Genomic DNA, 23,091 nt, shown 5'->3' with positions numbered 1-23,091 from the left:
CCTATCTCCCGCGATAAGTGAGGGATTACTGTAAACCATTTTCTGTAATTATTTAACTGAAGAAGAAAACTCACTTGCTTGTGTTTGCATAAGTACAGGTATTTAAACCTCAGTGCTATGGAAGCCCCAGGTTTACACAAATGACAAACTAGTCACCAGCAACCCAGAGGTGTCAGTCATTTGATCATAATTAAACATAATTAGGTACTACTTATGAGTGCTTTATATCTCTCAGGATATAAAAATCTTAGTGGGGCTTAGTCTTTGTTGGACAGTCACTGCAAAAATGAAGACAAATTAGCATTCTTCTGAAGGCACATATGGCAGCATCATGCTATAGGGATGCTTTTCATGTGCTGGGACTGGGGATCTTGTCAGAGGTCAAGGGACAATGGATGGACACAAATACTACACAATATTGCAGAAGAACTTGTTCTAGTCTGCTACGAACCTATGGCTCAGAAGAAGGTTCATCTTTCAACATGACAGTGACACTAAGCATAAGGCCAATGCAACACTGGGATGAAAAACAGATGAATGTTTTGGAATGACCATGTCAAAGCCCTGATATTAACCCTGTTGAGAATCTTTGACATTATTTGTAAACTGCTGTCGAGAGGCACCACCATCCCACCAACCTAGAGAATTTCTATACATTGTGCCAAAAAGAATGGGGAAGAATCATTCCTGAATAATGTGCAAAACGTTTACATACAGTTGCAATCAGAAATATTCAACACCAGAGATTGTAAGGATTTACCAATGGAAGTTTTTGAAAGAGCTAGATTTTGCTTTGGTTGACTTGTATGTAAAAATCAACAAAGAAAATGTATGATGTAGCATTCGTGAGTGCAAGAGCCATTTGCTAGTTATTTAAGTTGTATTAAATGTTTACCTTTATATTAGTGCATAATCTATGGGAGGTTCTTATAACCCCTACAAGATGGTATATTATAACTATTGTCTCTCAGACTATAAATTAGTCTCAGTTAGTGACTTGCCTTGCCGTGAGTTAAGGCATGGAGGGCACGTGGTTTTAAACCATGCCTTAACGTGCCCAATAGTATGTAACGCAATGTGCTCTATTGAATGTGCAGTGCTATATGTTTAGAGTGTACTGAAGGGAAAGTAAAGCATCTTTAAGTATAGAAATGACTGAAGTTTGACAAGAAAAGCTAAGTTTAGAGAAGAGACATTTTTTTTCCAATATTTTTGGCTTTTATTCTACATGTGTAACAACCCTTTTCTTTATTCTTGTGTGAACTGTTTGTTTTGAATTTTCACTAAATCTTTTAAAACAAAGTTTTGGACTGAGAGATTCATTTTGACACACATTTGACCCATGCTTGATTCTGCCTTGCTTACCAACAGCTACAGTGAATAACAGGATATTCTATTAATATAGCCATGTCACACATACTCAACCCCTATATAATATTGCTGTTTTTAAATCCTTCTGCTATTTGTTATGACCTAAAGTGGAACTAAAACATAATTAAGGCTTTGGAAATTCAATAATGATCTTTAATTGGCTTCAACTGTGATGCATATATAAACCCCACCCATGAAGTTGTTGAAAGTAAGTTGCAATCTTGGGTAAGACTAAGGAGCTTTCACAAAAGCAGAGAGCAGAAATTATTTCATTGCATCAGGTATAAGAAGATCTCCAAAAAAAAAGAACATTCCAAGAGGAACCATTGGGAGCATTATAAAGAAACTTATGGCACTTCTGCAGACATGTTTGACCAAGGGAGAAAGCCCAACATTTCATCAAGACCTCTTAACAACTTGGTCATGACAACTAAGATAAACTCCCATGTTACTGCAAAATACCTACAGAATGACTTGATGAAGGCCAGGACAAGTGCTCCAGTGGCAACTAGCACTGAATGAACAAGGACTTCATAGCCTCACTCCAAGATGCACTCCACTCTTTACCACAAAGAACATCAAAGGTCAGCTAGAATATGCCTGGAGAAATTTGTATAGGTCTGAAGATTTTTTGGAAAAAGATCTGTGGATTGATGAAGTTAAACTGTTTGGACACATGGACCAGTGGTATGTATGGACTTGCCAGCAAGACAATGTTCCCAAGCACACTTCTAAGTTAACCAAAGCCTGATGGAGAAATAGATCCTGGAGTGGCCTTCTCAGTCCCCAGATTTAAATCCCAGTGAATATCTCTGGTGGCATGTAAAAGAAAGCCATTAAACCTCAGTGAGCTGGAGGCTTTTGCACATGAAGAATTGGCAAAGATTCCAACAGAGAGGTGTAAGAAGCTTGTCAGCACTTACCAAGCATGGTTATTAGAAGTTATAAAGGCTATAGGATGCTTCACAAAGTACTGAAGCTGGGGGTTGAATGATAGTGTACTTGCACATTTATGAAAAAGTGTCACATTTTCAATTTGAACTTAAAACTTAAGTTATGTTCTCAAAATAACTAAAAATGTGTTTTGGCATATTTTCATTAACCTCGATTTGTATCACTATAATGTCTTTTTGGTGGGGCTTGAATCTTTTTGAGCATTTCTTATTTAAGTTAAATATCTACAGAATTTTTTTTTCTCTTTGGAAATGTATTGTTAGAGCATAAGAGTTTACATTAAAACACTAAATGGATAAATGTGTACAAATCTTTTGTCATGCAGAAAATTATTAATACTTTTGCACGTCACTATAGTTTTAGTGATGGTCGAGAAAAGAGAAAAATTCTAATGTTTTCATGCAGAACAAAGATAAGAGTTTCTGATATAAGTAAAGGGTGACCAGCATTGGACAAAAGCAAACAATATGAAACTGTCCATGAAAATCATATCTCGGATGTGCCATAATCCACATGTGAGGTCATCCAGTTGTATCCTCACAATGTCCCAAACACATATTTTTACTAAAAGATTGATAAATAAGTCACTTCCAAAAAATGCTCTTGTGAACTGTTCAGATGTGATGGATGAAAAGCTGTTACAGGACTAGACTCATGACATCGAGTAAGGAGAGGAAGGTCTTCAATCCAATTGCTTGCTTGTATAACATATGAAAAAAAATATATATAAATTTTGGGCAGAGTTTTCTTTTTAACCCATTCGGGTATGTATATAGTGCTGAGATGGTGTCATGTATTGCACATGGTATTTTTTAATTGTATTAACTCCTTGTTGTGAATATGATGATAATACAGGAGAAATCCCCAGCCACTGTTTCCTGGCAGAGTAAAGTTTTGAGTTTATTAATGCAAATGTGCCTGTGTGTTTCTGGGTGCATTGGCTAGTTTACGATAAAAAGTGCACTTGAATGTTTGAAACAGTTATTTGAAATTTCAGTTTTTTAATGTGTTCATTGTATATTTGATACAAAATACAAATTGTTGAATAATAAACATGCAGAGAAATAAAAAGTTGTTTTGTTTTGGTATTGTTTAGAAAAAAATGAGGCGATCCCAGCATGCACGAAAAGAAACTGAATTTCTAAGGCTAAAACGAACCAGGTTGGGTTTAGATGACTTTGAGTCTTTGAAGGTTATCGGAAGAGGAGCTTTTGGAGAGGTTTGTTGTATTAAAAGAGGGAAATAAAACATTTTAACGTAAAATTAGATTTCATATTTAACTTGTACTTTTTTAACATCTTTCAGGTGCGTCTCGTTCAGAAGAAGGACACTGGCCATATTTATGCCATGAAGATCCTGAGAAAAGCAGACATGCTTGAAAAAGAACAAGTATGAAGCTCTATATGTTCTTCTCCAAACCTGATTTTAGACTTCATTTTATATATTTACAAGTTTAGTTGTATATTTTAACCTTTTTTGGCACAACAAATTTGTTTGTATTACTGCTTATTTAATGTATTTTGCTACAATAGGAAAAAGGAAAAATAGTTAAATGATAATCTATATTTAACCATTGCTTTGTTTTTTTTTTGTTTTTTTTTTTCTTTAGGTAGCACATATCAGGGCCGAGAGGGATATTTTGGTGGAAGCTGATGGAGCATGGGTTGTGAAAATGTTTTATAGTTTTCAAGATAAAAGAAACCTCTATTTAATTATGGAATTTCTTCCAGGAGGTGAGGTTTAAGCGCAGTTAATCAAAGGTGTACAATAATGGAAACTTTGCATATGAAGTTATACCTGTTTACCTTTTTATTATTTCTACTTTATTTTCTATGGTGATGGTTTTTCTCTTCTTTACTGTATCACCAGCACTTACATCAGATTTGTGTTTCAGAGACATTCTTGAAGGGTGAAGACAAAAGGTTAAGATGAGCTCTTTTGCACAGCCCTGTACATGTTATCATAGCAGGAAGGCATCAGTCATCAACACGTCTGATGTACTGACAAGAGACAACTTCCTGCTATGTGCGTAACAGTACAAGCAGGCTTGCTATTGAGAATTAATGGGGGCGACGAGGGGCGGTTCATCACCAGCCCACCTCACAGTCACCTCAACTACAGTATGCTGTAGAACGAACACAGTGCGGCCAAAGGCGAGTAGTGAATCGCCCAACCCCAATTCAACAGACAGCCATCCGAGGCACACTACAATGTTACCCCCGCCGCCCTGTTCATCCACAGCCGGGTCACCGCTTGCAGCATTACCAGCCATGTGTGCTGGGCGGGCAGTGAAATGCCCCCCTCCGCTCCATCCAGCCTGTGTCCAGTCAGGAGCAGTAGCTGTGGCGGCGTAGTGGGCGGGCAGCGAACCATCGTCCTGCACACGAGCGATAACTGTGGCCCTGGTGACTATTGACCATGGGTCACTGCTTGCCGCCGGGAGCCGCCCGAGGGACACTACACTGCGTGAGCAACGTAATCGCCCCCCTCCAGCCACCGCTTGCAGCATCCCTAGGGCGAAGATGACGGAGCGGCAGTTACTGAGGCGCATGCGTCGCAGCTGCATCCTCATTCGTAAGTCATAGGTCAGATGTCCGTAACCTGGGGACTACCTGTAGTTAGATCTTGCCATGTTTTAAAAAACTTTTGAACAGAACCTCTAAGGGAGAATTTGATTTTTTTCCAATTTCAAATAGTTAGTCAGAGTTTTGAGCAAAATAAGTTTATGTGCTAGTAGTGTGGTGTAGGCAATTACAATTTGTCCTTCTCCACTTTAAGCTCTTGTTCTCTTGGGAGTACATGAAATAGCCGTTTAATAATCATTTAGAAGTGATTTTGACACCAAGGCCGTGTGATTTGTATTCAAAGATTTTTGTCCAAAATATTGTTAATTTGGTGCACTTCCAAAACAGGTGGTCCAGTGAAAGTGCAACATTCACAGGTTGAATCTTGTTTTGGACAATTTTAAACAAGATAAATGTGAATAAGAGAAAGATTTTAAGTTGAGTGATTGAATGCTTTACACATGTATTACAGTGTATTCTGTACATGGCTGCCTTCCACACCTTTTCTGAGATATTAAGTAAAAGATCCCTTCCCAACTGTACCCTAGCATCTTTGAGGGGAAGAGACTTTGATATGTTTTTATATATTATTGAGATGCTGTCTGAGACTTCAAGACTGATCACTATTTCCTCTGGAATAGAAATGGGTGGGAGGTATGGAAAATTGGGTAGGTTCCTTTTAGCAAAGTTTCATATTTGAAAGTAGTAGAAAAATTGTTTTGATGGCAAGTTCAATTTAAAGTATAATTGTTCATAATATGCAGTCTCTAAGTGTTTTAATCATGGATATTTTCCAAACATTAAATACATGTACTGTGTATGTTTGAGAGGGCAGAAAAAGGTGATTATCTTGTAGAGGTGCAACTGATACAAGCTTCTCTGCCTTGAAGTGCTTCCTGCATTGGTTACATATCCTGAATTGTTGATAGATAATTGGATTATTGGTATATTGACGATAATTTTTATTCACTGGGTCATAAAGCAGGGCATATAAAGAAGTACAACAGGATTTTGTTTTTATTGTACATCAGGCTACTGTATATTCATCAATTTGTGTCAACGTCCAGGTCTTTATAGCTTATTTATTTGCTGTCCGGTAATACTGTTGAAAGTTAGGTAGTGCCATGCCACCTTCTTCTTGAAGCCTTTGTAGAGTTGTTCTTTGTATGTGTGGATGTCTTGATTTTACAAATAAGTGAGGTTATAATTGAGTCTAATTTTCTTAAAGAATGATTTGTTAATGTAGATGGGGATGTTCTGAAATAGGAAGAAAAAAAAAGCTTGAGAAGGATGTTCATCTAGACAATATTAATTCTCCCTGTTGAAGTGAAATGAAGTGTAGACCATTTGTTCACATCTTATTTTTTTTTTTCCATGCTGATATCAAAATTTTGTTGAAAAAGATCTGTATATTTACTTGTGATATTTACGCCCAGGTATTTAAACTGATCTGCTGAAATAAATGGGTAGTTATCCAGTCTAGTATTGTTTGCTGGGACACTTTTATTTAAATTAATTTTGAGTCCAGATATCTTTTGAAATTCTGCTAGTGCATTAAGGACTACTGGTGAGCAAGTTTGTGGATCTGATATATACAGTACCATATCATCTGCACATAGTTATATTTTCTGTTGAAGTCAAGCATTATTACTCATTTTTTTATAGTGTGTATCTATTGATGGTGCTTGCTAGTGCTGGGTGGTATACCGGTTCATACCAAAAACCGTTTTTTATTTTTGTTATGATATGGATTTTTCTTATACCGCAACACCGGTTTAAATGGCCTAAACGACGTTGGGAACGTGACGCAGCGGGAAAGTGTTCATGTGGGGACCTTTTTCACTGCTACACCGCTAATCACAGAGGTGTTGCATGGGGGCTCTTTTTCACTGCAACACCGCTAAATAGGTAGTGGTAGTGTAGGTATTGCACTCCGAAAATGGACAGAGAACATTCTGAAACTTAAGCTGTAGCAGACAATAAAGTTGAACATGATGACACAGAATAACTTTTGCTGAAAAAAAGGAGTTGCGTCTGTTATCTGGAGATACTTTGGTTTTAAAAGGTCAGATGTGGACCATTATGTTCAAATGTGTAAATACTGTTTCTATACTACTGGATAATACTGCAAGCCAAGTTGTACTTGTTTTATTTGTTTTCAATACTGTGTAATGTACCTGGGTACTGTGTAATAGTGTGACGACATGTTGACTTTATTCTCGACATTTCTACTTTATTCTCGCCGTTTATGTCAAGATTAAAGTCGACATGTTGACTTTATTCTCGTAATTTGCCATTAAAGTAGAACATCGTAAAATGAATATTTAATTTACTAGATTTTCTCGAACCCTGTCATAAGTTATATAGCCCATTAAATGCTTTGTGTTAAGTGTTCCCCGAGCGATGTTAAATCAGTACGTGCTTCTTAAACTGACTTCCTCTTGTACTGAGGAGGCACCCGCAGCGATCGCCGCACAGAATACATTCACTTCATGATATTCCTGCTCTCAGAACATTTAGAATGCTAAGATAAATACTTGATATCATTTTCATGATGAAATTCATTAAAGCATGTATTAATCATGTGGGGGCACAGCGGCGTGGAGGTTGCACTGCTGCCTCGCAGCAAGGGTGTGTCGGGTGTACCCTGCCTCGAATTTACATGTTTTTCTAGTGGGTTTACTTGGCGTGGTTCAGTTTCCTTTCAAAGTCATGTAGGATGTGGGATTTTGTTATGCTATATTGACCCTGCTAGTGTATGTTTTGCTCGTATTCACCCTGCGATGTGCTGGTGACTCGTTCAGGATTTTCTCCTGCCTTGCACACAATGTTTACTGGGATGGGCGCAACCCTGAATAGATGCTATAATTAAACATGTATAGCGAAGATATTTTTAAAGTTCTGAACACTCCGTCGGTTAAGTTTATAAGTAGTTTTAATTTCACAAAGACATTTATCGTGTGGTGATTGGTTATGTGGAGAAAGTAAAAGGAAGGATAGGAACTGGGGTTTTGGTACGTCAGGCAGACAGCACGCGTGCAATAAAGAAAGCCCGCTCAGAAGAACATCCTTTTGAATTCTGTGTTCGTGTCTCCAACCACCAGATCACAAACCCAACATTTACAGAATATTTAAGTTAATCCTGTGCGATACCCATTCATACATCCAGTTTTTTGGAGCCTCGTCACACCTGCCATAAAGGTCTCTACACTGAACGTACACCTGGGGACAACTTACTGCGAGGGAGCAGCACTACCGCCTCACTACCGTGCTTGTTTAATACCTGCTTTAATGCATTTCATCAAGAAAATGATATCAAGTATTTATCTTAGCATTCTAAATTTTTAGAGAGCAGGAATACCATGAAATGAATGGATTCTGTACGGTGATTGCTGCCTCTTCTTGGTGCGGAGGAAGTCAGTTTAAGAAGCGTAGTGATTAACAATTGGTTTGGGGAACACAACACAAAGCATTTAATGTGCTGCATTAACTTATGACGGGGTTTGAGAAAATCTAGTGAATTAAACATTGATTTTAGGATGAGTTTAGTTTACAACATTCTACTTTAATTATAAAATAAACTATGAGAATAAAGTGGAAATGTCGACTTTAATTTTGACATAAGCGTCAAAATTAAAGTGGAAATGTCGAGAATAAAGTCAGCATGTCAACTTTATTCTCAACATATACCGGTAGTTTGTTTTTTTTCTTCCCTGTGTCTGTATTTTTTTTTTTTCTTCACTGTGGCCCTAATGCACTTCCGTAGGGCTATACCACAAATAGCATTATACAGTACAGTGATCCCTCGCTATATCGTGCTTCGCCTTTCGCGGCTTCACTCTATCGCGGATTTTATATGTAAGCATATTTAAATATATATCGCGGATTTTTTGCTGGTTCGCGGATTTCTGCGGACAATGGGTCTTTTAATTTCTGGTACATGCTTCCTCAGTTGGTTTGCCCAGTTGATTTCATACAAGGGACGCTATTGGCAGATGGCTGAGAAGCTACCCAGCTTACTTTTCTCTCTCTCTCTCTCGCTCGCTCTCTCTTGCGCTGACTTTTTCTGATCCTGACGTAGGGGGTGTGAGCAGAGGGGCTGTTCGCACACCTAGACGATACGGACGCTCGTCTAAAAATGCTGAAAGATTATCTTCACGTTGGCTACCTTCTGTGCAGCTGCTTCGTGAAGCGACATGCTGCACAGTGCTTCACATACTTAAAAGCACGAAGGGCACGTATTGATTTTTTTATCTGTCTCTCTCTCTCTCTCTCTCTCTCTGCTCCTGACGGAGGGGGTGTGAGCTGCCACCTTCAACAGCTTTGTGCCGCGGTGCTTCGCATACTTAAAAGCAAACAGCCCTATTGATTTGTTTGTTCCTTTGAAGAGGAAGATATGTTTGCATTCTTTTAATTGTGAGACGGAACTGTCATCTCTCTCTTGTCTTGGAGCACAGTTTAAACTTTTGAAAAAGAGACAAATGTTTGTTTGCAGTGTCTGAATAACGTTCCTGTCTCTCTACAATCTCCTGTGTTTCTGCGCAAATCTGTGACCCAAGCATGACAATATAAAAATAACCATATAAACATATGGTTTCTACTTCGCGGATTTTCTTATTTCGCGGGTGGCTCTGGAACGCAACCCCCGCGATGGAGGAGGGATTACTGTAAATGCAAGTTGCAGTTTTATTGTTTATTTATATAGCTTAGCTTGAAGCAAGGTCCATATTAATGCAGTTTGCCTAAATGGAACAGTTGGTAAGGATGTCATCACAAAGTTGCACTTGTTTTATTTTATTTTAATTTGGTGAATACTGTGTAATGCACCTGGGCTTGAAGTCTTGAAGTAATAGTGCAGCTATCAGTAATAACAATAAAATAAATAATAGTATTATTATTTATTAGTTTAAATATTATGCAGTTTATTGATGGTAAAAGTCACTTTAACGTGTCAGTGGACAGAGATGGTTAACATTAACAAAATGTAGTTGGTTCACAAAAAATATTTACTATTTATTCCTTTTCTAAGACATGTTCAGTGCAATACAACTTTTGACAAGCACCTCTGGATATTTTACTAAGTCTAAATGCCTCTTTGGATGGTTGAACATATGTTGTCAAAATCATAGTTTAAGTTTTTGCAAACTTTGTTCAATGAAAAGGTTCTATATTTTGACTGCAACTGTCATGCAATGTGATTCCTTCTCTTTAGTGCCACCCCCTTGAAAACTATCACTTTATGGGGCCATGCAAACCTGTATTAATACTTGTGTGCACATTAAAATGTTTTTTTGTACAATGTACAATTCTTGTAACAGTGGAATAGGTTATTCTTAGCCAGTCTACTGCAGTAATTGCAGTGGAAAATGTGGTTAACATCCACTCATGCATGGGGAAAAAAATACCGTCCAATACCGTGAAACCGGGATAATTTAGAAAAATACCGTGATATAGAATTTTGGTCATACCGCCCACCCCTAGTGCTTGCTGCTTGGAATGTTTACCCTCTAAGTTGCAGCAAAACCATGTTATCTCCCTTAAATATCAGGAAAAGGAATAAAACAAAATATACATTTTTTTTTAAATAAATGATGGCTTTTCTAGATGCCAACAGCTCAATGTCTGTATTGGAGCTCTCTTCTCCCTTTTCCCTTTAGTCTGACTTTAGCCAGCCAGAATATTTTGTAAAGGGTATGTGTTGCCTTCAGGTAGCTTTCAGGCTTGGAACTTTTCAAGGCATGGCATCATCCTTTATTGTTTTGCGCAGTTTCAGAACAGAAGCCTATCTAATTTGGTACGAACACATATGTTTTTGAAGTACTGTCTTCAGATCTATCTAGACTTTAGTTTTCTGAAGTTCTCGAAGTTCTCTTTTCTGATTGGTTACGAGGATCAGCCTGCTAAAACCTTTTAACAGATTTGATTCTGCCACCAGTTTCACTCTCTTGTGTCTGGCTTTATTTAATATGACAATTCCTTTATACAGTATCAGGGCTGGGAAGAGGTTTAAAAAAAATAAAATAATTACGTAAATATGTCTTAATCCATATTAATTGTATCTAACATTAAAACGTAATTATAAAATTAATACATTAATCATAAAGTAAATACACACTGAATCACAAAATTAATGTAGAATCAACACAAAGGAATTAAAAATAATGAATGACATAGTTTAAACTTAAACAATGACTAACTTTTAACAAAATACTACTCATGCAAATACAACCTAAACTTGAATGCCTTCCTAAAAGGCAAGTTGAAAAGAAAACAAGAAGAAAAGAGGCCAATGTATTAATTCTCAAATTGGTATAGCATATAAAACACAGATGTGTCAAAGTAAAAAACAATCGAAACGACTGACTTTGAATGCACTGCTGAAGACTGATTTAATTTGAAAGAATAAATATCTCTTAAATGGGCACCTATTAAACTTTTGTTAAAACTCTGTAAAACCTATCCTGAATTATTCATCATTATCATCAATAATTGTGTAAAATATAATTTTCAAGTGCCGTGTCTGGGAGCGGCAATCTCCAAGCTGTTTTTTTTAGTGCCCCATGTCCTGCCACTTCGGACACGTCTGAGATTTTATGCTTTTGTGGCTGGTAGAATTGTGGTGTGCCTTGGAATTTGTTGGGTTACAAAAATGTGCCACCACAGAAAAACAGTTGTAAAACACTGCTTTACCTACACCTTTGCTCCTGGCATGCTAAAAAAGATCCCTGTAGCTGCTGTCTCACTTAAAAACTGACACCGTGCATTACTTCAACGGTTATGTTGCATTCTTTGCATAAATTTGCAAAAATACTGCAAATTGGAATAATGGGTGGGGATAATCATTACACTTTTGTTTTGGAGAATTTTGTGATTATATTAGGGTACTTAGCACTGTAAGCTACCTGGCAGACTGGTGAGTTAAATACAGAGGTACTTAAGACTTACTTTTGTTTTAGTGCCACTCAAAGATAACTTATTTAGCACTTATGGAATAACATGAAATGAAAAAAAAAGCACATATTTTTTTACTTAGCACTGCACCAAGACTACCGTAAACCTCCCCCCACCCCCTTTCCTCCCACCACTCTGCACCTATGTCAGATTGTATAAATCAAGAAAGTGAACAGCAGTGCAACATATTGACATTTGGCACATAATACAAACTTTTTAAACCTTAATTTTGAAAAGTAGTATAAATAGAGTCCTGGATGTGTATGTAATTCTTTAGGTGCAGAGTTAACTTTTTTGTATTGTTTTGTAATGCTGGAAAAAAAAAATGCATGAAAATGCCACTCTGACCAAAGCACTGCCTAAGGGGTTTGCCTCACTGCTTGCCTGGGATACGACAATATTCTTAATGCGTTTTAAAAAGGCCACAAAAATTAGCACTTTAACTTTCCCAGGCCTAATACAAGTACCGGTATATATGCATTATAATCAGTAGGATTATTGCTATAGGTGCAAAGTTACAGTATAGTTGTCTTAGATACTATTTTTTTTTTTTTATGTATCTTTTTTTTTAATTAATGTCCTGTGACTATTTTAAAAATCACGTGGAATTATAAACAGCATGCCAGTCTTTTAAAAGCATTCTCAAATTCACACACACACTAGGGTAGATTAGTATGTCAAATACAGTATATTACATTCAGAATTGTGTGAATGTGTATAGAGTGCTGTGACAAAGTGCCTCACTTATTAATAATCCAGTCAAAAATTATATATACACAAGCATTCAGAAATGTCATGTTTAGAGTAGAAATTGATATCTTCTTTATCAAGATGTCATTAAAACAAATTAAAAACACAGCCATGACATTACTTCTGATTCTGATTGGCTATTATTACGCTAAGTGACTGATTTTTAATTCATTATTTACATGATGTGAATAAGTTCCTCAAGGCAAACACCTTAGCTCATCCCTAATTAGTCGTACTTATTAAAAAAACCTTTGTAATCACATTAGCAACAATGTAATAATGCCTTATTCTTGTTAATAAAGCAAGGAAATTTTTTCATTGTTTTGAATGGCACTGGCTTTCTTAAAATCCAGTTCAGGGGTTAAAAATAGCCAAAACAAAGTAGCCTTCTGAAGAAACATGTTTTTGCAAAATTAAGGTTCTCTAAGGTAGTGTTGGATCAATACTACAATTTTGAATTCAGTATATTACTAATACCAGCTTTTGCACCCCAATAACAATACTGAAGCAAATAATGGACGCTTTTTTATTTTTTTACACAATAAATTGCAAATTAATGTTGTTCCCCAAAAAACTATTGACAAACACTAACTGTAATAATAGAGTTGTGGTGCATTTAATTTATTTTAAAAATTCAGGGGTGGGGGTCGATTTGTTTCAAACCTTCTTCCCCCTTTTTTTTTTTTTTACTTTTTGTAAAACTCGAGTTATGTGTATGGAGTGTTATTTGATTTTAAAAAAATTCAGTAAAATTAAAATAAAAAATATTATACCAACCACAACCAAAAACAAAATGGGTACAAGAGCTGGAGTGCTGACCTGGCTACTGTCGCCCAACTTCCAGCCACCCACCACCCCAAGTCCATTAACACTGCAAGGGAAATCTTTTTCTTGTTAGTTGCTTCCTGACCTGAATTCCATGTACAGTTAGTCTCCTACTTCAGTGTCACGGCCCTGAAGCACATACCTCTCCTTCCCTCTCCCTCATCTAATGTACTCACAAGCGCTGTTGAACAGCATACTGTGTTGTTCAGCTTCTGCTGTGCTGGAATTGCAATCCAGCAAGTTCTTTATTTTCCTCTGTCAATATCTTTCTGACTTATCTGAGACAGGCTGTCTTCTTTCATGCACCTTTCACCAATGGACTGCATACTCTCAAACTCCTACCACTTTTTTGCACCAGCCCCTCCTCCTCCTTTGTCCTCGCTGCAGTGCTTCATTTGCATAACCCATCCAAGGCTGTGGAGTTGGTGTAGGAAGCAACTATTGCATTACTGGAGTAAATGTAAATTGTAAAATAATGTGTTAAAATTTCCAATTTCACATACTATTTGAAATAATCTTTTTTTCTAGCCTTTTCATAAAAAACACTTCTGTTTAATTTTACTCAATGTCTGTAGCATTTTAATCAATAATATAGAAAATCCACAATAGCATCACTATAGCCTTTAAACCCAAACTTAAACATGTCAGGGTGCTAAAAAGTAGACTGATGATGCATGTTGGCAGTGATAAAATTCTTTGTATCCTATATGTTGTATGCAATCAGTCAACATAGTAAATGTGCTACCATTCAGATGTCTGGGGACACCCTGAAATTTGCATGTTTTTGATAGAAATTCATACCTTTTATTTTCTCGATACCAATAAATTCATTTAAAAATATAGCTAAGGCATTTTTTCACATGACTGCCAAGCCCCATTTTCAGCAGCAATTCCTTCAGTGTCCTAATGGTAATCTCCCTTGGTTTATCTTAGTTAGTCCTGTTTACATGCTAACTGGATATTAGATAAACCTTTCTAATTGCATTAGCACCACTGAAAGCAGTTTTTTTTTTTTTGTACTTGGGTTGCAAGGGACTGCCATTCCTAAAGTACAATTCTGTGTTCACAAATGGCCTAAATGCTACAGCTACTAGTGAGGTACTGAAATTCTTTGGATAGAATGTGCAAAATTCCCTCACATCATCTTTATTTCTAGACCGAGGAAATTTCAAAACTAGCTGCTCCTAAATATTTTTTGCCCTCTCTCCTTTCCACGTTAGCTACCAATAAGGTATAGGTTTGTTTCATTTTTATTTTTGTACTAGTCATTAAGCCCGTTACAATAACGGGCGCTAGAACAGTAGTGCATAAACATTAGTAGGAACAGTCTATATTAAATGGCAAGGGACTTTGACCTCATTCTTTTTGTTGGTTGTATTTGTCTTTGTCTTTCAGCCTTTCTTTTGTTGATATTTACTTGCTAAGCTGACCATTCTTCGTGGGCTGCCGCCGTGTATTGTGCGTCTTTAATTTTCTGTGACAGTAATACTGTCTTGTACATCCGTAATATACCTTTAATTTTCTCTGGCGGTAATACTGGCGTGTGTGTCGGTAATATGCCTTTAACTTTCTCTGACCGTAATATCACGCATCGCACCGTGCCCCGCGCATGCGCACTTCACCAGAAGACACACACACACAGACACCTGGACGCACACAGGGATTTTATTAAAGAGGATTATATACTAGGGGACTTTACTCGCCAACCCCTGTTTTTTGTTTTTCCGGATACACACTTTTAAGATTTTGTTTTTTTCTTTGAATTGTTGCTATTTCATTAGTTTCACTTTTATTTCTGAACTTCTGTAAAAACAATATTTGGAATGTTTCGAGTCCCAATGTGCTGAATCTTTTTAATGAGGTCAATGAGACGTGTTTAATGACTCTGTAAAATAATTCAGGATAGGTTTCTCTGTTTGGAATTTCAGCACAGACAAAATGATCCACATCATCAGCAGTAAAGTAACCAATGAATGCATGTGAGGTAAACTCCGTTTTTGAAATTCTCTTGACTTAAACTTCAAAGCCTTACAATATTTATATACTTCTGACATATCACCTATGTCCATATATTTGATCTTTATTTGCCTTTTCGTTATTTCTCAGAGTAATAATTTCTTTCTTTACGCTAATGCAATGTTTACTTTCTTTGTTTTGACAGTCGTTTTTTTCTGCTTTCATATTCTGTATCTTGCTCTGTATGTGTTTCGCGCCTTCGTTTTTTTTTTTTTTGACTCTCTTGAATTCCAGTTTTCATTATCTCTAACCTGCTCTGCATGTGTTTGGGCCCCCTTGTTTTTTAACCTCTTTATGACGTTTTACTTTGTTTTCTACTGTTTTTTATTTCTGACCTCACTTTATCCTGCTTTTGTTTCAATGACACCTGGTCTGTGGTGATTATTTTCCCTTTTTTCGAGTAATAATTTCCATTTGTTTGCGCTACTGCGATCTTTACTTTCTTTTTTTATACTTTCTAATTTTCCTACTTTCATTTCTTTAACTTTCTCCACATGTGTATCGCGCTATTTATTTATTTTTTTTTGAGCCTTTCAAATTCCATTGTTTTCATAATCTCTAACCTGCTCTGCATGTGTATAGCGCCAATGTCTGCATTGGACATGCTTTTTTTTTCAATTCCACTTGTTCTGGGCTGATAATTACTTTCCTTATTTTCTGAATTTGCACCTAGATTATTCTTTTTCTTTTTTGTCTCCCCAATGCTTTTGAGTCTCTTTTCTCCGCACTGCTTTCTTCTTCGCTTAGTCATCTACGTTTCATCTATAACGTATTGTCCTTATACACTTTATATGCCCTGAGAGCCCTGGATCTGTGTGTGCTTAAAGCCAAAACACGATTGAGTGTGTTGCTGCCCGTGCTCTTATTTGGTTGTAAGTAGGGCGTGTCTTTCAAGAATCTCATGTTCTTCGTCATCGTGAGATGGTCCTGGGTCAATCTCTTGGCACAAAGTCTCATGTTTAAGGTCCCCCCCGAGATGCTCTGTGGCCAATCTCTTTAGTCTCGCGGGTCTTTTAAGTGTCTTCCGTGATCTTAATGTGAAGATCACGTTTCGATGCCCTACTGTTTCTCTGCAGAATTTTTTTTTATAATAGAGAGACTATTGTCCTCCTCAGTCATGTAATATTGGTGGTGCTGACATTATTTCCTGCATATTTTCAAGTTGTGTCTTGTCATCATTTTCCAGTACTGTTGGGGGGAGGTGGTTAAAGAGGCTAGTTTTGCCTGTTTTATTATTTTTTAAACAAAATAAACTACCAATTTTTTTGTTAAAGTGAATAAGACCTTTGTTATCTAATATGTGTAGAAGATATATTGGAAAAAAATTTTGATGCAATAAACACCATTTTTGGCTTATATATGTGAAATCCACAGGAGTGTGAGACGATTATTTTTGGGTACACGTCTCATAAACAGAAAGATCATAAAACCGGTTTACCCTGCATCTGACATGGAAAGAGGTGCCAAGTTCTATATGGTTATACTTGGCAGTTTTTGTACACTATTAGGGATGTATATCATATAGTTACAGTCAGAGATTTTTTTTTTTCCACAGCCTTGTTAAAAACTGGGGTAAGTGCTCAAACTTTATTATTTGAGCTGTGCTATAAAGACAGGGTCATATGTGAAGCCATTCTGGTCTCCGCTGAATGCAGGATTGTATGTCAAAGAGTGGGGGAATGTAAATGGTTTGATATTTATAATGTTGTATATACAAGGAAGTGTTTTGTCATCCAAGAACGTCATAGGCTGCAGACATTTACTGTTTATCACTGGTTAGGTTATTTCTTATACAGACTGAAGCAATGCTTTGGGTATGGAGGCAGGAATTTAAGAACACTAGAACGACATAAAAATTTGGATGAGAACATTCCATTTAGCCCAACAAGAAATAACAACAACAAAAATGCCATTTATTTATGTAGCACATTTTCATACAAACAATGTAGCTCAAAGTGCTTTACAAAATGAAATAAAAGGAAGTTGATTTAAAACATAAACAAGCAAGATTAGGCAATAATACTATACAGTATGTAACAAAGAAAAAGGTAAGGTTGAATGGCCAGAAGGACAGGCTAAACAAATAATAATAATTAAAAAAAAAAACAAAAAACTCCAGTTAGACTGGAGGAAAAAAAAAATCTGCAGATGTCCCAAAGCCAAAAGACTGCCCAGCCCCCACTGGGCATTTTACCTAACAGATGTTGTAAATCACTCCTTCTAGTTCTTAGGCTTCACTTCGAAGAACTTGAAGATGATGGTGGACATCTGTAACACCAGCCATTCAATCCATAAACACGGGGTACCATGGTACCTTGATCAGCTGATGGTGGCACAGATCGCCACCACAGAAGAACTGGAAGAGACCGCAGAGAATAGTACAGATTAGTAGGGAATTGAAGAACCCAGAGGAAAATGATAATTCAATGCCCATATAGACTAACAGTGATACAATGAAAAAGCCACTTTAAAATAATGGGTTTTTAGCAGTTTTTTAAAATTGTTCTACAGTATTAGCCTGGCAAATTTCTATTGGTAAAAGTATTAAACATTTTAGGTGCATAACAGCAGAAAGCTGCCTCACCACTTCTTTTCAGGTTGGCTTTTGCAATTATGAGCAGACCTTCATTTGAAGATCTGAGGTTATGACTTGGAGTGTAAGGGGGCAAACATTGCATAATATAGGACAGGGCAAGATTATTTAAGGCTTTGAAAACCATTTAGTAGTATTTTAAAGTCAATTGTAAGTGACACGGGTAACCAATGTATGACACTTAGACTGGTGAATTGTGCTATGATTTTCTTTTTCTAGTTAAGATTCTTACCGCTTCATTCTGAACGAACTGTAACCGATTGATGTCTTTCTTAGGTAGTCCTAAAAGGTGTGCATTACAGTAATGTAGTCGACTGAAAACAAAAGTGTGAACTAATTTGTAAAGTTATAATAGGTCTAACTAGCTATATTCCTTAAGTGAAAACATGCAATCCAATGTGATTTAATATGTGATTTAAAATTTAGGTCAGAGTCAATAGTTACCCCTAAATTGTTTACCTCTAACTTGACTTTTAAGGCTAAGGGATCATGTTTATTTCTAATACCCTGACTATATCCATTTTTGCCAATAACTAAGATTTCTCTTTTCTCCTTATTTAGTCTGAGAAAGTTGCTGCTCATTCATTTAGAAATACATGTAAGACACAAGATCAGAGGGCCAAGAGTGTCAGGGTCATCAGTTGCTATCGATAAATACAGCTGTGTGTCATCTGCATAGCTGTGGTAGCTCACCTTGTGCTTTGAGATAATCTGACCTAATAAAAGCATATAGATTCAAAAAAGCAGTGAACCAGTATAGTTTCTTATGGTACACCATATAAAATATCCTAGGTCTTCAAGGTATTAATGCCTGTGGTGCTCAAAGAGAAAGGTGAACATTTATGTATATGTAGCATTAAGTGTTTCTAGTTTGTTGTACTTTCACTGAAATGCTGATTGCAGAGTTATAAATTCCATATTGCAAAAAAGATCACAGGTTTTGTGTTTCAAAGTCAGGTGCCATTTTATGCTTGCAAATAAATCTATTAGTAAATTGTATTCCATGTTTTTAGCCTTTTCAATTTTTTTAAATAGCCGTTCTGTGATTTGGATAGCTGTTAGCCAACCCCCCAGTGAGTTCAAGACAAAGGAGACACATGTTTCTGACAAGGGCACCTCATTTCCCATATGTCTTCAAGATCAAGAATTTTCTGTTGATTTTTAAATATTTTAGGTATGTAGTCCAAAAAAGAAGAGACTGGGCACAACCTTTAGAAGTAAAAACTGTAAAATGCAGTATATTTCTGGTGTAATATTAGCAAAAATAAAATTTGGTATTGCAGATATATTTGAATACGAAAGTTTTAAACAAGGGAAACTAATTATAAGAGGCAGGGAGGTTACCGCATGATTTAGCAATATTACTGGACTAGATGTTTTGGAAACATTGGCCCGCATCATGTGCATGTAACAGAATATACCCATATTTAGCTAGTAGGTCTGAAATGAGTTCACCTGTCCTAATTTTAAATTATTTGATGTACAAGAAAACTTGAAAGTAAAAATATTTGTATATTTATTAATAAAGCTAATGATGATGATATGCAGATATTTCACTGTAAAAATATTTACACATTTTATTCTTTCAATTATTTTGTGGTAGTAAATAATATCGTAAGCTTTTCAATTCTGTTTCACCAGGTGACATGATGACTTTGCTCATGAAGAAGGATACTTTGTCAGAAGAGGAAACCCAGTTTTACATCGCTGAGACTGTGCTGGCCATAGACTCCATTCACCAGCTAGGATTCATTCATCGAGATATTAAACCAGATAACCTCCTGTTAGATTCTAGGGTGAGCAAAATCAAGATATGAGGATTAAATCTGTTACAGATTAAATTGTAGAGTTTTTAATGTTCAAATATTACCATATTTATTGTATAATTTCATTTTTTAAATAATTAAAAATAAGTAATTACTATTAACATTAAGATATAATTGGGGAAAGTGACATAGTTAAGGACCAGGCAAACAGCAAATGTTTGGAATTATATTGCCACTCCAGTGTGAACTTCAACTGTTAAAATAAGATCATTATACAGAGATTAAACTTGTGCTGTGTAAGGAAACAAGTTTGATATTTTGCACACAGGGCACTTCACTTCAAAATTGCTTCAGAATGCCAGATTACTGTCGCTTGATTGCTATTTCTTTTGTGTCTTTCTAATTCTAGTTAACTTCTTTAGGATAAGTAACTTTTCACCCTCATAATAATGCATGTTTCATATAACAGATTTAAACTGGGCCAAGTTCTGATTGTCTAATATGAAGTTTGATATTCAAAATTATTTTTACATTGTTAATATGTAGTGCTTCTCAAATAATAACTGTGTATCATTATATCTCTAGGGACATGTTAAACTGTCTGACTTTGGTTTATGCACTGGACTGAAGAAGGCACATAGAACAGAATTCTATAGGAATCTAACTCACAATCCTCCCAGTGATTTTTGTAAGAAAACATACTTTCTTCTTAATGTTTTGCCTTATAACTCACTAGCACCAATATTTTTTTTCTTCCTTTTTTGTTTTATGCAATACTAACAGCCTTTCTGTGACTGTTGGTGTCTGTTTTTTTTTGGTTATTCATTTAGTAACATTATGTGTTTTCCTCTCTTAAATGGTCATGAGAGTTCACAATTGATTTCCTGGAAAATTATAATTGGAGAAATAAAAAATCTAAACTCTGCATATGTAATGAACTTGGTTGTGTATGCATACTTTCAAGAGGCAACCACACTTGGAATTATTTAATCACCCTATCTGATTTGTTAATTAAGAATAACTGGACATCTGCTTCAACATGATGTTTGGGTTTGTGTTGCAGAACACCTTAGTTAAAGAAAGTGCTCTCCTGTCTTCAACTACCTGATACGCCCAATTTAAAAATGTTTGTCTTCCCTGACATATAAATCCGTTTAATTAAATATATTAGTAGTACAACAGAGTGTTTTTCAAAAGTGAAGTGTTTTTTTTCCTCTGTATACAGTGTCCTCCACAGAGTACATTGAAATGATAAAAAAAAAATGTTTTTGATGTATAATTCACATTGCCATTTTGGCATAAAGGATATTAATAATACTGCCCCCTCAGTTAGGTAAACATAAGAATTTAATGCAGCCATTATAGAAGTGGTAGATTTCATTTTTCACCCACCTTTACAGCAATTTATTTATATATAGATATAGATGTTGCATAGTTTTACTGTCAAATAATGTAGAGTACGTGACACGTGTTTCGCCCTCATTTGGGCTCATCAGGCGTACACACTCTACTGCTCTCCTTGTGGGGATCGAACCTCTGACGTCAGCGTCAGAGACGAAGTACCTTTACGTTGCGCCACGGCATGTAGTTCGTTTATTTGACAGCCTGTAGATCGCAGTAGTTACATTCATTGCATTCGTAGTCTTGAGTCCCAGCCTGATACGGTAAATCTGACTCGCATCAGAATATTGACTTTGTGGTTGTCTGTGACGTTTTAGGGCTCATTTATACTTCACACTCAGAACGCGGATACACACGCATCATGGCTGCCACGCATTCCCAGTGTTCATTTGACGTGTCCTCTGAGCAGGTCCTAAGAAATTAATGCGACGCATGCGCATTAATTGCGCAAGTTGCAGTACCAGCAAAAAGTCGGGGGGCGCAGTGTGATAAAAGTTTGAATGTCACGTCAGAGTCTGCTGTTAACTATCTACATGTGACAGAAAGCCTCTTTGCGGATCCTATGGGATCAATGTGCGCGCTTCGATGTTTGATGAATGGTTTGATATGGTAAAGGAAAATGCAGACATACAGATGCATTCGTGGTGCTTTTATATTCAATCATTGCATATTCCCGATCGTAATGACTTGATACATTTTAAATGTCTCACATACCATCTTTTGTACTGTCTTTTTTCTGGGGCTTCCTCCTGACCTGACAGCTGTGGCAAACAGCAATAGATCACCCCACAGAACACATTAAATGTATGATATTCCAACTTTCTGCACATTTAGAATCCTTAGATTTATACTTGATATCACTTTCATGATGAAATGCATTAAAGTATGTATGTTTACACTGCCTGGCCAAAAAAAAAAGTTGCCATCTGGATTTAACTAAGCAAATAGGTACGAGCCTCCTATTGGATAATTACTGAATGGGCGATTATCTTTCAGCTGGCAGCAAGTTATTTAACCCCAACTGGTGCAATGAGTTGCTTCTCATTTCTTAAACAACCATGTTGAAAGACACATCTCGTGGTCGTGGAAAAGATGTTAGTCTGTTTGAGAAGGGTCAAATCATTGGCATGCATCAAATAGAGAAAACATCTAAGGAGATTGCAGAAACTACTAAAATTGGGTTAAGAACTGTCCAACGCATTATTAAAAGCTGGAAGGATAGTGGGGACCCATTGTCTTCGAGGAAGAAATGTGGCCGGAAAAAAATCCTGAATGATCGTGAACGGCGATCACTTAAACATTTGGTGAAATCAAATTGATGAAAAAAAAACAGTAGAACTCAGGTCTATGTTTAATAGTGAAAGTAAGAGCATTTCCACACGCACAATGCGAAGGGAACTGAAGGGATTGGGACTGAACAGCTGTGTAGCCGTAAGAAAACCACTAATCAGTGAGGCAAACTGGAAAAAAAGGCTTCAATTTGCTAGGGAGCATAAAGATTGGACTCTGGAGCAATGGAAGAGGGTCATGTGGTCTGATGAGTCCAGATTTACCCTGTTCCAGAGTGATGGGCGCGTCAGGGTAAGAGGCAGATGAAGTGATGCACCCATCATGCAAGATCTTGGTGAAAAATTAATGCAACACTGGATGGAACTAAATCTTGAGACATTGCAGAAGCTTATCGAAACAAAGCCACAGCGAATGCGTGCCGTAATCAAAGCTAAAGGCGGTCCAACGAAATATTAAGAGTGTGTGACCTTTTTTTTTTTTTTTTGGTGGCGACTTTTTTTTGACCAGGCAGTGTATTTTACAGATAAGTAATTAATTTAAATAATGAATATTGTTAATAATTACACACATAGGGGTGACACGGTGGCGGAGCGGTAGCACTGCTGTCTCA

At 36.6% G+C, this 23,091-nt stretch overlaps 1 protein-coding gene across 1 annotated transcript in view; it reads left to right on the top strand.

Moving 5' to 3' along the window:
* The window catches only part of LOC114662653 (serine/threonine-protein kinase 38-like), a 109,922-nt gene that overhangs the window by 57,832 nt on the left and 28,999 nt on the right, over positions 1-23,091 (top strand). The window contains exons 4-8 of the mRNA XM_028816249.2: positions 3,422-3,544; positions 3,631-3,714; positions 3,935-4,058; positions 19,666-19,820; positions 20,376-20,478. Of these exons, the coding sequence (XP_028672082.1) occupies positions 3,422-3,544; positions 3,631-3,714; positions 3,935-4,058; positions 19,666-19,820; positions 20,376-20,478 (589 nt within the window). The remainder of the gene's footprint in view (positions 1-3,421; positions 3,545-3,630; positions 3,715-3,934; positions 4,059-19,665; positions 19,821-20,375; positions 20,479-23,091) is intronic.

This window comes from Erpetoichthys calabaricus, chromosome 1 (genome assembly GCF_900747795.2).
Source record: "Erpetoichthys calabaricus chromosome 1, fErpCal1.3, whole genome shotgun sequence".
In the NCBI taxonomy this organism is placed as follows: Eukaryota; Metazoa; Chordata; class Cladistia; order Polypteriformes; family Polypteridae; genus Erpetoichthys; species Erpetoichthys calabaricus.
This window is presented reverse-complemented; position numbering and strand designations above follow the sequence as displayed.